Source organism: Falco punctatus (assembly GCF_963210335.1).
Source record: "Falco punctatus genome assembly, chromosome: 8".
Lineage (NCBI taxonomy): Eukaryota > Metazoa > Chordata > Aves > Falconiformes > Falconidae > Falco > Falco punctatus.
The window spans coordinates 20916100-20932611 of NC_137588.1; the positions used below are offsets into that span (position 1 = coordinate 20916100).

Sequence of the window (16512 nt, forward strand, 5' to 3'; positions counted from 1 at the left end):
AAAGGCATTGGTAGGCAACTTGTAAATTCTTCTCTGCCTCTGCTGCCTACAGCCATCTGATGAGACACATAATGGCCAAGGGATCCTTACTGAGTGCCTAGCTGAAAGGCAGGGAGAATTAAACATTCTTAAATTGTTACCCACAGATGTCTACTAGCTGATCTGGAGTTGGCCCAAGTGGTTTATTCGTAAGTCCTTCTTCAAGGTGCTAGCAGAAGTTCCCTCAGGAACACATTTCCCTTTAATTCGCTTTTCCTTTCCAGGTTATTGGCCAGACAATTGAAATTCAAAAACTGGCAGAACAGAGATGAAGTCTAATGATCATTACAATTTTTTTTCAGTGTTAAAGAACTGATTTCTGTTGCAAAATGATTTGCAGAAAATTACTTCTCTATCCATCAGCCAAAGTTTTCTTTGTTTTAGATCAAAGTTGAACTGTTGGGAAAAGTGAAATGAACAACATTCAAACAGCACTTTTTAAAAAGTGAGCTAGAGCCATCATTTTTAAAAAGCCTTTGAAAAAGACTTCTAAAAAGAAATAGACTGCATCTTGTGGAGAGAAGGGACACAGGGAATGTTTTCCTGTTCAACACTAGAAGAATTAAATGTTGAATGCTAGAGTCCAGGTAACCCAACAGCTGTGCACTTCCTCATCAACTCTTTCGCTCATGGGAAATTGGTCAGTTCTTCCCCCTCCACGTCAGAAAAAAAACCTTACTTTCCCTACTTTGTATTTTAACAAGTTTGCATCCAACAATCAAACAACTGTAATCAGCAGATGCAAATTTTGTATTTATCAAAAACTGCTGTCTTCTGATGTTTACAGGAAAGGTTATTTTTTTCTTATAATTTGTTAGATTAGCCATAGTTGTGCTTTTTTTAGGCCAAAATTTGCCAGTTATATTATTTCCCTCCCCCTTTTATGTAGTCTAAAGCCTGATCTGTCTGCCTGCTAATTATCCAGCTTTTTCCCTCCTTTCATCCCCCAGCCTCCTGTAAGCATTAGTCACCTTTTGCTTGCCTGCATCCCTCTGCCTATTCCTTTGGACAGTCTTTTTCATTTTAAGAGGATCAATTTGTGGAATAAACACTCTCTTTAGATTATTAAGAAAAGCATTTTAAGTTCATCTGGGCACCTTAGTAGTGGTCGGGGCAGGGTGGGGTTGGGGGGTTGTTAGGGAAGAGAAGTACCTAAATAGGGGAGATAACTATTTTTTATACTACTTTTCCTGTGTTGTGTGCTTCAGTGTTACAGGCTCAGGTGCTAAGAAATGTTGTATTTTCACTGTGCATTTAAAATGACTCTTGATTAATCAGATGGGTTCTGTTCTTTCCTGACCCTGGGCTTGGATATATGTGTGTCTCATTTAGGAATTTCTTCTCACTTAAGATCTTTTCAAACAGCTAGTTTCACTTGAACATCAGGATGTATTTTCCCCATTTTCTATTGCATCTATTGCTGCTGTTTAATTTCAGCTGCAGTGAAGGTTTTTAACTGGAATGTAGTACCCTGAACTTTTTCATTTACCTGTTTGGAGGTTATAGTATCTACATAGTTCTCTACAAAAGAAATTAATGTTTTTTATGGGAAAGGCAGTGATTTCAAGAATTTCTAAATTTCCAAGTTAAACTTTGTAATGGGTAACCTATACCTGTTTGTTGTTACTTTATTAAGTATTGTGGAAGAGCTGGAACCCAGAGGGCTTGGTAAACGGTCTGTCCTCTAGGCTTTGGTTGTGTAGCTGTTGTTCGGAGGTAAATATATATAGTTCGGGGATTTTTTTGTTTGTGTTACTGTAAACCTCAGAGATTGTGTCTTGCTGTCTGCCCTGTTGACTGCTGATTTAGGTTGAATGGGACCTTCCTGGCTTCTGAGGCCACAGTACTGAATGAGTGTGGCCTCGGGTTGTGATTCATGTTGGATGGTGATGCATTTCAAAGCCTTCTGCTAAGGGCAGGCTGTGTTTTTGCTGTTGTCTTGGAATTGAACTCTTCTCAAGTTACTGCTGCTTGGCTTTATGCCATCATGCTAGCATCTCAACTTGTTTTCTTAGCACATTAGTAGTTTTCAGGGCTGTTTCCAATTATGTTTCCTGTGATTCCCCAAAACATGCTGTGGAGGAAAGACTATTCAAGACATGGTTTAGCAACGCAGGTCAACTTTGTGGTTTTTGTCTAATTAATTTGTCAATCTCTCACCCCAAATATTCTATTTTAAATTGAACAGGTGTTATTTTTTCCAATTTAAAAATCAAGAAGTTTGCATTCACTCCACACAGTTTGATGTCTTACTGTATTTTGGTTTGCTGTGCTTTTTGGCTTGATTAGACTTGTATTTCAGAGCTCTGTGTGCTTCTTCTCTGAAAACTTACTTTGGGTTGCTTCATTCTCCATTGGCTTTATGAGGTACTGAGGCATATATATAAAGTATAAGCTTTAATAAATAGGAAGTTCTACTATTAACAGGAAGAGACTTTGATCAACGTGATGATGTCTTGCTAGTGTTTGCCTAACAACAAAATAGTTTGTTACCGAATAGTTTGTTTTCTTGGAGGCAGAAATGCTAGCTTCATTACCTTATTTTCCTGGAGAATGAAAAAGTCATCTGTGGTTAGTTCTGCACTAAGGAATATCCAGAGTTTCAGACAGGTAAGAGAGAAGAATGAAGTTGAGTGCATGGTTTTGTTGGTTTGGTTTTGGGGGTTTGGGTTATTTTCCAAATGAGGCAAGAGAACATGAGACAAGACTTGAAATACATGTGGATGCAAAGACAAGATGCATCTTCGTGTTCGCACAAGAAGAAAGTAAGTAGTTGTGTGGGCGCTTTTTTTTAGGAGACTGTGTAAGGATTGTAAAATCTGTATTTTTAGTAATTTTCATAGTCTGTTTTGCATTTGATATTTTAAAGCTTTCCTTTTATCTGCTGGTACACGTGTATTCTAGAATAACAAGAGCTGTCATACTCAATTGTTATGAAGTTAAATTATTAGACCATCAATGTAATGGGATCAGTGCATTTTAGGATATTCCAAATTGAAATAAACAGTTACTTAATGACTTTTGGGATTGCATTGCAATGCCGTTAAACAGTGGTTTCTATACTTGGAATGGTTACCATGCTTAAAGTCTGGTATTCCTAACTTCAAAGATTGCTTAATACCTTTAAAGGAATTGTGACTTAAAAAACCCCAAAACTGCTTTGCAGGCTGCTTTTTTTGTCATTTGAAGTGTGTACCGTTCCCTCCCTCCCGTTTCCTTTCTTTTCCCACCCCTCGCTTTTTTAGCTGGATATTAGTTAGTTTTACTGATCTAAAGGATGCCACTGTCAGTGCAGAGGCTACGTGATGGTAATGTTATCAACGTTAATGTGAAGTGTTCCTAAAAAGTACGTTGGGCATAATTCACATGCTATGTGTGTTACCATAAAACCTGAGTGCCTACTGGGAGCACATCAGGAAATTCCATTTACATTTGCACTGTTGCAGAACTCTCATCTTCTATTCAATAGATAGGTCTCTGTGTTGGAGTATTTTGCTCCAACAAATATTTGGAGAAACCAGACCAAACCAGTATGCCTTTCATTTAAGTGAAAGGTGGTTTGTGCCTGGAATTCAGGAGAAGGGGGCCTCAATCTAATCGGGAGGGTTGTTCTAAGAAGAATGTGGCTTCTGCATAATGAACTTCATCTTCATTGCAGAAGGTTGACAATGTGTGAAGCTGTTGATCTTCATCTCCAGGCTGTAATTGATTGCCAGTTAACAAGAGTCCATTCAGGGTAATAAGAGAGTTGAAGATAAAGATTGAGTCTTGGCTCTGGATTCCATATTTAGTGGAAAAGAAAAATATGTCTGATCTGTCAGGTCTTTGTGTTTGGGTCTGCAAATTGCTCTGTAGTCTAGTAGTGTTTGAGAGAGACATTGCAGTACATTTATATCCCAAAAGATCCTCTCTGCTGAATTTTTTCTCGTAAAATGTCGGTTTTACTGAGGTATGAGCAAGTATTTGGTTAAATAACTGGATCTTTTGCAAGTTTGTATATTTGGAGGTGTAGGGCTTTGGGCTACAGGTGTAGTTGCATTCTATTATTTTCTGGACACAGGTTCTGAAAAATTCAGATTACCATGGAGAATCCTCTGAATCCTTACACCTCTGTTTTGCTAAGGTAGAGTATGGTATAATTGATTATACCAGATGCCATGAAAAAGCTTATAAATTGCTTCTCTGAATTTATAACTTTGACTTTTGACATAACCCATTGCTTAATAAATTCTCAGAGGAGTTTGTAGTTCTTTTCCAAAGAGTTCTTGCAAAAAGTGTCCTTTTTTGAACAAGAAATCTGTATATTTTATGTTAGTTTTTAGAGGAGAGGATATATATGGTAAACACCACTCCTGAAAAATACAACACCTAGGCAGTGTTGGTAACTTCTTAGAAAAACTACAAGAAGCATTCCAATACCTGTAGCAGTTACAAGAAAAAAAGTGCATTTTTTTTTAGGGCTCTTCTGTGAGTTTTGGGTGATCTTCCAGGTGTTCTCTTCAGAAGACAGTAGAAGTTTAAATGGTGGATGGTAGCAATGCCAGTCTTCTGTTTAGGAACATTGTAAGTATGCTGTGAGCAGTTGTGTGTTGTGATTGGTTTCCTTTGAGTTAGTGAGTTGCTTTTCAGGGGTAGGAATTAAGTTAGTTTAAGTCAGAAGTCTGGGTGTATTTTCAGTTTAGGCTACGTTGATCTTGTGGGCAGTAAGGTATTCTGTGAGCAGGAGAATGTATAAAGTCTGGTGTTTAAAAAAATTAAAATTACATTTTTTTGTCCCTTACATGAAGTGTCTTAAAGCTTGCGGTACCTTTAAAATTAGGTAACTTGTGCTGAGAACTGAAGGATTGTACAGAACTGCTTGTTCTTGAAAAAACAGCTGTGTGTCTGGGAGTGAATGGTGTATTTTAAATTACAGCATGAATGAGGAAAGCAGTTTAATAGATCTTCCTAGGATTTGCAGTGTGTTGAATGAAGGTTTGAATCCAGCTTTTCTATCTTGTCCTTCAGATCACCAGGATGGCTGAGTGTGTTACTTTTTGGTTCTGGATATTTAACAATAAAAAACAAAACAAAACAAAACAAAAATCCCAAACATAATAACCAAAAAACACTCCAGCAGAAATAATGAATTCAGTGCATTCATTAGTGTGTGTAGGCTCTAAAAGGTGAGCAAAAAAAGTGAAGAATTGTATTTCATCTGTGGTGCAGACAATCTCTACCTGCTAAATTACTATTCTGACTGGGAAGGTAACCCAGGGGTGCTGGTGTACTTAGTGCATTAGTATCTTGGTACCGTTCATGAGATGGCAGTAGCAATTTTACTCTGTAGCTCTTAAAATGAGCCTTGGCTATCCATGATGATTATTGCTTTCCCATATTTCATAAAATAAACAAAATGGCTATGGTGGTATCTGTTTCTGTAGTATGTGTATGCTTTGTAATTGCTAGTTATGTCAGTAATTTTAAGTAAGTGCTGAACTTTTGTGGGCAGTGTCTATCAAGTGGGCTAGTAAATCAAAATATTGGTAGTCCTGCTTCATTAAATGGGTTACTTTGGTTATTTCAGAGTGTCATACACTTAAACACTTGGATTGTTAAGAAGAAAACCAATAATCATTTAAACTTGCCTGACAAATCCGGTGTGATTAGTTTCTTATGCTTTTTCAGAGCAATACTTTCCCATTAATGTATAGATTACATACATACTAGGAAAGGTACGCTGTACACATCTGCCTTTTTTTTTTAAGCCTTACTGCACAATGTGTAAATGTAAGAAATATATTTTTGTGCATATGAGAAGTGTACAATTTGTTTTTGAAACTCTTGAAAGCAGTACACAAGCACATTTTAGGAATGAAGAGGATTCTTGATTGTTCTGCACTGCGCATACATGTAGTAAAACAGTCTTATACCCTGGAGACCTTACAATCTAAAATATGTAGAAAGTGGAGGAATTTTTACTAGGCAAATTCAGAAGTGGCATTACAACTGCTGATAAAAAGCCAGGTGCAGTTTCAACCTGGGAAATTCCTCTGCATTGCTGAAAAAGTGACCTGCAGCTCCAGATTTGGCTGCGTATGTGTGAACTCCCCCACCTCCAGACACAAGATGCGGTATCCTCAACTTGCCACTTGTGGTTTGATTTTTCAGAAGGAGGCTCTGCCAACAACACATTTCCCGAATGTCTCCTTTTTGACTGAGTTTCTCTTGGTGTGGTTTTCTTCCATCAGAAGTCTGGGTACCAGGGTCTGTGGTAAAGGGACACTGACACCACAATCACTGTTGTCTGTCTTCCTGTGGGAGCAAGAGCAACTTGAATTAGCCAAATAACAGAGCCAGTGCTTTCCCTACTGAGAGTGTTAGCTGCGTGGCCAGGAGTGGCCAAAATGTGTAGTACATAAAGGTCTGTCTAGTTCTTGAATGTTAAAGGTTTGTGAGATACCCACAAGTCATGTAAGAAAGTGTCTTATCTCTTGTTAATGGTGAGGAAGGCTACACTGATGCCTTGTTGTCAGGATGCTTAGCTGACGGGTAGAAGTTCATAGGAGCACTTACTTTGCAACCTGTAGTTTTCATGAAAAGGGAATTCCAAAAGCTTTTTTTGTAGAACCATTTGAATATACATAGTTCCTACTTGCAGTCCTTTGTGAACTGCTGTGTTGTCCTGTGGGACTGAAAAGCACAAACTTGTGTCTTTAGTTGAAAAAAAAAAATGAGGCAATATCACTTTATATGGTACTTGAAGGATATGCTATTAAAATAGTGCATAAAGACTTTCACATTAAATATCTTATTTAAAATAAAGCAACTGAAATGTTTCCAGTTGAAGATAAACTGAATGTTCAAGTAGTTGAAAAGATAAAAACAAAGAACGCAGTTTGTGTAAATACGGAAGACTATTTGTCTAAATCATCTTTCAGACTCATTAAACAGACGTAAGTGATTTAAATACAAATTAGAAAGCTGCACATCATGCTGCAGCCTACTCATGTAGGCTGAACTCATCAGAAACTCCTTTTGTTCTTCCATTTCCTTCCACCTTACTTTCCCTGCTGATGCCAGCAGCGCCGCTTTACCCCACTCAGCAGGGCGGTCGGGGGCACCACCTGTGCAAGTGTCTCTGTTACTCTTGGCTCCTTTCATATTGCTGATCCTGCTCCTTGCTTCTCTGCCCTTCGAACTTCCCTGTAACCCTGCATTCCCTTGCACGTGTTGGGGACTGTGGTCTACATTTTGATTTTTCCTTTTTTCCCTATGATTCTTAGTTGTTCTTCTTGGACGTTCATATGTTGATAGCCTAAACAATTTAAATAATATGGAGAACAAGGGGCTTGTAGAATTGGGAGGTTTTATGCTGGAAAGTATTTTGCTGCTGTCAGCTAGTTTTTAATCTATAAATAATTGCCTGGTTGGCGTATCGCATGCTGCAGACTCTATGTCTCTCTCTTACGTGCCTCTAACAGGTTCTAGTTTTCACCAAAATTGACAAGGCTATTCTGATAGACAGAAATTTCCTCAAAATTTCTGGAATTCATTGAGTGCGTTCTTTATTAGGTAACAGATGGTGAATCCATTGTCAAGTTGAGGGTATAAATCCTTTCCTTGCGTAGGCCACTGGTATGTTTGGCTTATTTGTAAAATATTCCACTGCAAATATTAGGGAATATAATGAATTTATTTATCTTTTTTAGGAGCAATGGATGAGCTTCATAGCCTGGACCCAAGAAGACAAGAATTGTTAGAGGCAAGATTCACAGGTGTAGTAAGTGGCAGTACTGGGAGTACTGGAAGTTGCAGTGTTGGAGCTAAAGTAAGTTCTAAGAGCAGTTATCCAGACCTACCATTTTTAAAATACTAATTTATCTCACACTGTTTCACTTGCATATTGTCCATGTGATTTACTTGCAAAAGTACTGGGCTGGAATTGGCTCTCAAGAAAATCCTTGTTAATCTGTTGTTTTGCTTTGAGGGTAGGACTGTTTATTCTGAACCTGTCTATGATGCAGACATTGAATTGTTCTTAAAAACATCAGAGAATGGGCTTATACAGGCTCGTGGTTTTGCTTTAGTGCACATGTGATTGGAGACAGAAGTTTTTTCCCAGTATTTAAGTTTAGTTGTCCTTTCTGCAGATGGTCAGCTACTTACAGTTTGGCTTGAAATAGACCCAGGGAATCTGGTGTGACCTCTGTTTTTAAGATTAAACTTGTTTGAAGACTAATATATCTAGACTAACAAAGCCAAATTCTTTTAACTTTTCCAGACATTTATATCAATTTTGCCTACTTTCATTGCAGACTTTCTATAGTCTATTCGTTAATATCTGAACCAGGATGCAACTTGAGGAAAAACCTTACAAACATTCAATAGGGGCTTAATTACCTTCTGTATGTCATACATTACCCTTCAGCTGATACATCTGCAGAATAAATTTTCCCTTTATTACAAATTTTGTTCAAGTTAGTAGCTTCAACTTCCAAGACTGATCTCTGCAATACTGTTGCCTAGCCAGAGGTACTCCATTTTGTATTTGTGTCTTTGAGTGTTCTTCACCAAGTGTAGTACTTAATAAACTGGTGTGTCAAAGATACAATACTAATTTTTCAGGCACAAATTTCCCTGTGGCCAAAGTACTTTTGAATTCTGTTTCCAAACTATTTGAAGTGTCCTCATATTTGAAGTATTTTACACAAACTTGGTTAGTATTTTTCACTTCCTATTCTACGTTGTAATTACCACTCTAGATTACAGAACAAAATACTACCTGATAGCAGATGTTGATGAAATTTCTGGAGGCTTGTGATGTATTGTTGACTGTTAACAAACAATAAGGAATATAAATCAGTGCATAGTGATCTAGCATCATGACTTTTTAATTTGTTTTTGAGAGTGACATGAAGGTAACAGTCACAAAGCTGTACAAAAGGTGACACATCACGTCTGTTACTAGTGTCTTAACCAAGAAGTGACTTAAATGATCAGGGGAAGGAATCGGGTTGGACTGACAGTGTGGTTGATGCACTGTTGTCTTCTAATTACGACTGCAAAAATGTATACTCACCATATGTTATGATAGAGGCAAACGCAGTGGTTCTGGCCCATCTTTGTTTCTTTCTTCCTTGGATTCTCTAATACTGCTCATTCATGTAATTCATTAGCTCATTATAATTGCTCAGGCCATTGCTTAGTATTCAGGTGACTATTTGTCCTTTTCCATTACTAGATCTGTACCTTCTTTTAACTTCATTTAACTTTTAGTGTATAAATAAACCTTTCTATTAGTTCTTGATACAGCTGTGTTGGTCCCTTGGCTTACTGTCAGTCTTTCTTCCTCAGAAGCTGTCTACTGCTATGTGTGTAATGCATTTTCTTTAAAAGTAATTATCAAGTTTCTTGGGGTTCTTTTTCTTTGAACTTTGATCCCCTGTGAGTTGCTGCTTACCATTTCCATAAGTCTGTTCAAGTCTTTTTGTTGTTGTTGTCTGTTGTTCAGCTGATTTCACTTTTAGGCAAATTACATTCCACTTTAAAGTTCTCGGTTTGTGCACTCACATTAGCCAGAATAAAATGAAGTTTAAAACAACTAATTTCCTTTTTCACTCTACCATGTAAAATAAAAGTTTCTTGTCCATGACACATTCCAAGATCTGTTTGAACAGGTAATTGTACTTGTACAACCAATGCACTTGGTTTCCAAATGGGTAGCTGGATACAGCATTTTTTTTAATACCACTTTTTTTAATACCAAATGATTTGATGATTGCTTGCAGAAGATGCTATCACCACTGTCTTCTGATTGATGCAGGTCCTCACCTCAGGCACTGTTGTTCTTATCTTTGACCAGAAATATTCCATTAGTGATCTTCAGTATACAGTGCAACATCTCTTCTTCTTCCTGCTTACTTTTTGTTTGGTTTTGGGAGGCAGGGTAGAATACTAGTATCTAGTCCTGTGATTAATCCTACCATCAGTAAAACAGCAATTATGTCAGTTTTGTTTGTATTTCTTTTATTTCTGACTATTCAGTGTATCCAAATAGATAGCATGAAATGTAGCTGATCTGGGCTGTTTGGAATATGCTTTTTTTTCTTTTTTCAATATAGTCTTCAGTCTTGGTGGGGGATGTTAAGAGAGGCTTGCTTATCTGATTTTTATTAAAAGGAAAAACAGATAAAACCTTTTATGTGATGTGCAGAGGTTACTGGGGAAATATGATGTATAAATATGATCTCCATTGGTCGTCTTTCACTTTGAAAACAAAAATGAGAAAACTTCCTCTTCGTGTACATCCCCAAATCCACATATACTAAATTCTCATTTTCCTAACGTAGCAAGACAATACAGAGGTTGCAACTGCACTTACTGGTTAATTTTGGAAACATTCTAGGTCATTATTCCTCTAGTAGTTAAACTGAGATGGGCTCATATTTATTGGGACTGCTATTTTGAAAGCCTACCGCTATGTATTGTTTTACTGAAGAATTTTGGATTTGTTTGGCGGGGGGGGGGGGGGAAGCCCATCATCGTCAAACTTTCTCAGTAAGCGAGGGTGGAAATATGAATATAGGTTACTGAGATTATGGTCTTGGCTAACTCCAATGACCAGATTTGAGACATCACAAGCAAGAACTACATATAGGCATTTCTGTACTAAAAGACTGCCTGGGGTGTGGAACACACGTGGAAATTTTGTGGGGTTAGTTAACATTCCTCCAGAAATTTTAATGCAGAAATGATCTAGTTATTCAGAAGATGTCACAGATCAGTATTGTCCTGCAAACTGACACAGTTCTGGAAAGCAAGCATGCTTTGAAGCAAGCTGAGTGTTTGCCTTGGAACTGGTTGTTTCACTTCAAAGTATTTGTTCTGCCTTCCTGTATGGAAGAGAATAACCCAGCAGTATAAGATTTTATATTTTTTCTTTTAATAAGAAGAAGCTCAACTGCTGTTGGCATTTTTTATTCTCTGAACGTGAAACAGACTCTTGCTGTAAAATGTCCTTGTTGCCATTCTGTGTTCAAAAGACCTCTGAATAAATCAGCCTTAGAAAATTCCTAAATAAATATTGTAACTTGAGACTATTTTACAGGTTTTGTCTTCTTTTCTTTTTTTCATTAGTCTAGGTTTGTTACTTTGGGGAAAGTGGTTTGTTTTAAGAATGTGGAATAATATTGTCAATAGCTTGTAATTTTCTGTCATTGAGTGAATTAAAAAAAAAATATCTCTGCCGTAACCTAGTGTCTGTCTTGGAGAAAATGAAACATTCTTTTTCTTTGAAAAATTAAAGTTTTTAGTAGTCTCCAGCAGTTTCAACAATATTGGCTTCTTAAGCCTATTCTGTGGAACCATTTGGTAGGATTTTTCATTGGATGTTTTGCTTTTCCCAAATAAGACTTAAGTGGTTTTGAATGTTCTAGGGTTTTACGTGGTTTAAAACCAATCAAAATACAGAATTTACTGTGCCCTGTCAAACCATCCACCTGTCAAACTTCTTATCCCCCTTGAAATCACCAGTGCTTTATAGTTAATATTAATTTTTCCTTGCGAGCATGAAATTTTATTACTGTTACTTGTTATAACTGTGAGTGATAATAGTGGATTAGCTGTTTTATAAATCTGTGTATAATGTTCAGTATTTTATTTGTCTTGGTAGGCTTCAACAAATAACGAAAGTTCAAATCACAGTTTTGGAAGCTTGGGATCTTTAAGTGATAAAGAATCAGAGGTAAGTATATAAGGCAGATTCATTATTACGTCAAAAATTTAATGTTAACAAATCATAATTTTATATTCCACTGTGATGCCTTATTTCATGTAGAAGCTTTTAAAGAAAAATGCAGAATACACAGCTAGGTAGGAAAAAGCATACATTAATAAAAGATACCATCTCTTGGATGAGGAGACATGACTTCATAAAAGTTTCTTTGGACTTTTGGTCATGAAACTAGCTGCCTCTGCTTCTTCATTATCTATGTAGTCATGCTGTGAGAATACATACAGCTTTTGGAGCTGAAAACGCTTAAACAGTTTGCTGTCCTTTGTTTAGTAAGTAATAAGGTTTTCACCAGCACAGATAAAACTTTGACGAGTCTTTGGCTGCACCTTTGAAAGTACCCTAGAAACTAGTTTGCTGTGTTTTCTTGAAAAATATGGATTTAGTCCAAGGCCAGACACTGGCTGTCATCTGCATTTTTAAAGCTGCAGTTGTCACTGCGTTTTTTGTTACCTATTACCAATTCATAATCCGGTAAAGGATTCATACTCTTACTGGGTTTTCATGTGCAGAGTGCAGACTTCCCTGGAGTAGAAGATGGTTCTCTCAGTGACCAGCACTGATACAACTGCACTAATGCAGCTCTTACAGTTTACCTGGTTTGGGGTGGGTGAGGCTCTCTTGACAGTGTTGCCTGTGTACGTCACAGTTGTGTCGATAAGATTATACCCATAAGTAAGCAAGAGCATATTTTTAGCCTGGGGTAGACGTATGTTTGAGTGACATGTCATGTTGGAAGAATAGTTGTTTGGCATGTGCTTTTGATGTTATTTTTCCATTAAAGCTTTATTTTGTGGCCTAATTGTACATTCACTTAGTCGCTCAGAGACTGTCTGATTCTTGCTTTTATACTGGGCTGACCAGCAGGTGAATTTAGTTAGTTCCCAAGACCAATACCTTATAAGTAAACATTTTGTATGTGTGATTTCATGTTTTCCTCTTTGGGAAAGGCTCTGCTATGTTTCTTTCCCCTTGCCTTTCCCAGCTAGATTTTCCTTTCAATTGTATATAGTCTATTTTCTTAACCAGAAGAATGACTCTGTCTGCCCATTGTTTTTCTTCATGGCTTTTCCTAGAAATACTTTGGGCAGTGGTGCAGTTCTGATGTTCTGGTGTGGGAATGGAAATGTGCTGCAGTAGCCTGAAGGTTATGATGCATTATTGCAATTCCCTGACAAAAAAAACATGTCTAAGTAGTTGAGTGATCTCAGAACACTCACTATATGTGTAATAGCTTTTTGGCGTAGAAAAATGTTATTTTACAGTTGTATACATGAGACACGGAGGCATGTAAGTTTGAAAGTTCAACATGTTTCTTCTGTCTCTGCACAATGTTTTAACCTAAAGCCATGCTTCTGGATAGGGATAATTTAATTTTTTTTTAATTATTCTAAAATAGAAATAGACTTTTTTTTCTTAAAAAGTCCCTGCACAGATGTCTAGTGTTCTATTGCACAGGTCTCCAGGTTTCTTCTGTGTTTTCTGAAGGATGGTCTTAATGACATTGAATAACGAAATATGATTTCTTAACCCATTTTCAGAAGTTGTCAGTTGTAGTCACTTAAATTATAATTGTGATGCCAAATATGTTAATAAGTTTTTAGAGTCTCTTCTTAAAATAACAGCTGGTTACTTATATGCTGTAATTCCATGAGAAGTGCAGTTTAGTGCTTAATATTGCAAACAGGTTGTAGGATTTGTGTGTGTGTGTTTTCTTGGGTTTTTTTAATGGTGTGACAATGAAAATTTCATAATAATAGGGAATTCCTCTGGTGGATGGTAGTGTACAAAGACAAAGACTTATGCAGGAAGCAGTGCCATCATTTGATGATGAGAGAGAACTGTTGTATTATAATAGATTTTTGGAGGAAAAAAAGGTAGAAATACACATCTCAGAATCATTAAAACTCATTTCTAGCAAGAATGTCAGTTTCTGATTAAATTGTGGTGGTACATTCACCGTTCTGTGCTCTCATCACTAAATGGCACATTAAAAGATATGAATTCTTTCACACTTAGTATTCAAACCAAGGCAGGCTTCCCACACACAAACAACCCTTTTTGGTTTTCTGATGTGAATTTTTTATTTTTTATATTTTAATCACAGGATTGCAGAAAATATAACTATTACAACTGTAGTATTCCCCCCCCATGTGATGGATGTATGAAGAGGGGCAACTTGCCTGAATAATAGTTTTACTTGAGATACTTCACAGAGATAAACATTGAACTGCAAAATAACTTGAAACCAGGCATTATCCTGGATTCAGTTCAGCATTGTGAGTGATAAACGTGACCTGAATGTTTGATCTTAATATCCAGACCTGTATTCCAGTTTCTTTTAAAATTTTTACATATTTTTTTATTAATTTCTTTGCTACATATATATCTATAAAGATACATGGATCTTTATTTGCATGTGTATTAGCTACTTGTAGTTAAGATAATTTCTAAACTGGCTACCTCAGGTTGTGAACAAGTGCTTCTGGTAGACTTCCAGTATCTTGGCCTTCCCCACCATTCCTCATTAAAGAAGATTACTCCTTGTTTTGGTTACAGATACATATTTTTATTTATCACTAGTGTTTTCTGTTCTCTGTAGATAATTAATTATTTAACGGAGGGCAGCCTTGTCTGTGGTTTGATTTGTACAGTTTGATAAGTTCCTTAAATGGTTTGCTCTACTTGCTTGCAGCTGTTAAGTTGTGGTGGTTCCCGATAATACAGAACCATCGTTATAAATGTAATTTCAGAAGTAACTAAAGATTTGATCTAATTGGAGTTTATAATGTGTTGCAGAGGAAAACAGCACTGCTGTATTTGTTTGCTATAATTTTAAAGCTTTGTGGGGAGGGTAGGATTTAGAAGAAAATGGTAGAAAATTGTCAACTCAATATTATGTATATGAAAAATATCAACAACTAAAAAAGGCATCACTATTAAGCATGCTGGAGGGTTAAGTGTTGAGACATAAAAAAAACCCACTTTGAGTTTATTACACAATTTTAATATTTTTTTTGTCTACAAAAATAACTTCCTGAGTTCTGCTGTTACCAGTTCTACAGTAATGGCAGAAGATACTTAACTATACATGAAATATATAAAAATACTTACCTGAGTATTTTTTTAAAGGACATTAACTAGTTGAGAATTGGTACTTAGAAATGTTCATTTTATAAAAGAGGATGTGAAAAGCCAACATTTAAAAGTATAAATGTGAAGAGAAGACTAAGGGGAAGCACATTAGAATTGAAGGGTAAGTTAGGATCAAGACCATGGCATATGAGGCTTTGCTAATACGCCGGGCTGTAACTTTAACATAGCTTTACCATCAGACTTTGGATAACTTCAGAGCTATTTTTGTCTTGCTTATGAAATAGTGGGATTTTAGTCTAAATCTTGGCTATATGTAAATCCTTCTGAGTGACTGAAAACAGCATAAGTCTTCGTTTACTGCGAGGATAGTCCTCAGTCCTATTAGTCTTCAGTTTCTTGTAACTTGTATGATTCCATTCATTAGAAAGGATTTTGGAGAACATTTTCGGGTGATTGATGTTTGCTATACGTTACCATGTGAATTTTGTACTTAGAAAAGGTGAACATGACCTTGTTGGGTAACCTCATTAGCAACCTCATTAGTGTGCTAATACTTTTTAGTTTCGAAGGTTAAATTAAACACTGGAAGAAATCAGAAGAGCTTAGGGAAATAGACATTTATGAATTACTTGAGTTTCAGTTTTAAAAATATAAACCTCTTTAAATGTCTGGCTTTTAAATACAAGAAATCAGTCACTGCAGTTGGAAACTAATTTTGGTAGGGGAAATCTTAAATATTTAGTCATTAATCAGCTTTTAAACAACTTTTTTTTTTCTTCTGCTTCATATGGTAGGTAAAACTGACTACATTAGAATGATAACCTGCAAAATTGAAAGCTGGAAAATAAGAATAACATGAAAATGTTTGGTTAAGTATTTTAAATTTAGTTTTGTGGAAAGGTACCTTAATGTTACCTATTTACCTGGCAGTAACTGTAAATTATAAAAGTAATATTTCTAAGATATGCTTTCTGCTTTTAGAATCATACGGCCTCAAAATAACTTCATTTCCAGGAGTCTGTGTTACACAGTTTGCTGATGCACGACAGCACTGTAAAGGATGCAGCTTTTGGTTGGAAGAGTTTATTTAAAATAAAATGTATGTAATTGAACTTCATTTGTAGCATGATAATACAACAGCTACAATTGTAAAACTTCTGAAGGTGTTTTTATGAACCTATCAACAGAGCTAAAACTTCTAAAAAATACATGGTATAGGTAAGGAAGACCTTTCTTGTGCTGACTGTTCTTTTACGGACTGATAGTTTCTACAGATCACAGCTAACTTAACGTGTTTTTTTGCCAAAATAAATATTTTAGGATATTTGTAGTAAATTTATATTTGAAGATATCCAAATGAAGATTTTGGAACAGAAACATGCCTGAAATGCTTTTAGTGATGGGTTGAAATCTGAATTTTGATATCATTTGCTGTGCTGAGGAGGAGTACTTGGAGAACAAAGTGACAAATACAGTGAAATGATAAAATGGTGATATCAAAAAAAATTAAGCATCTTACCATTGATCTCACATTTAGTCCGAGATACTAGGGACCATTGCTTTCTTGATTGTAAAACAGAGTTCATGCAGTGGCTTCTGTGCTT

General features: G+C 36.3%; 1 protein-coding gene across 5 annotated transcripts in view; it reads left to right on the plus strand.

The window, feature by feature from the left end:
- Positions 1-16512, plus strand: part of TLK1 (tousled like kinase 1) — a 91484-nt gene that overhangs the window by 39085 nt on the left and 35887 nt on the right. For all 5 annotated transcript variants that reach the window (XM_080398925.1, XM_080398921.1, XM_080398922.1 and 2 more), the window contains 2 exons: positions 7731-7849; positions 11693-11764. In XM_080398925.1, coding sequence (XP_080255051.1) covers positions 7736-7849; positions 11693-11764 — 186 coding nt within the window. In that variant the 5' untranslated portion in view covers positions 7731-7735. The remainder of the gene's footprint in view (positions 1-7730; positions 7850-11692; positions 11765-16512) is intronic.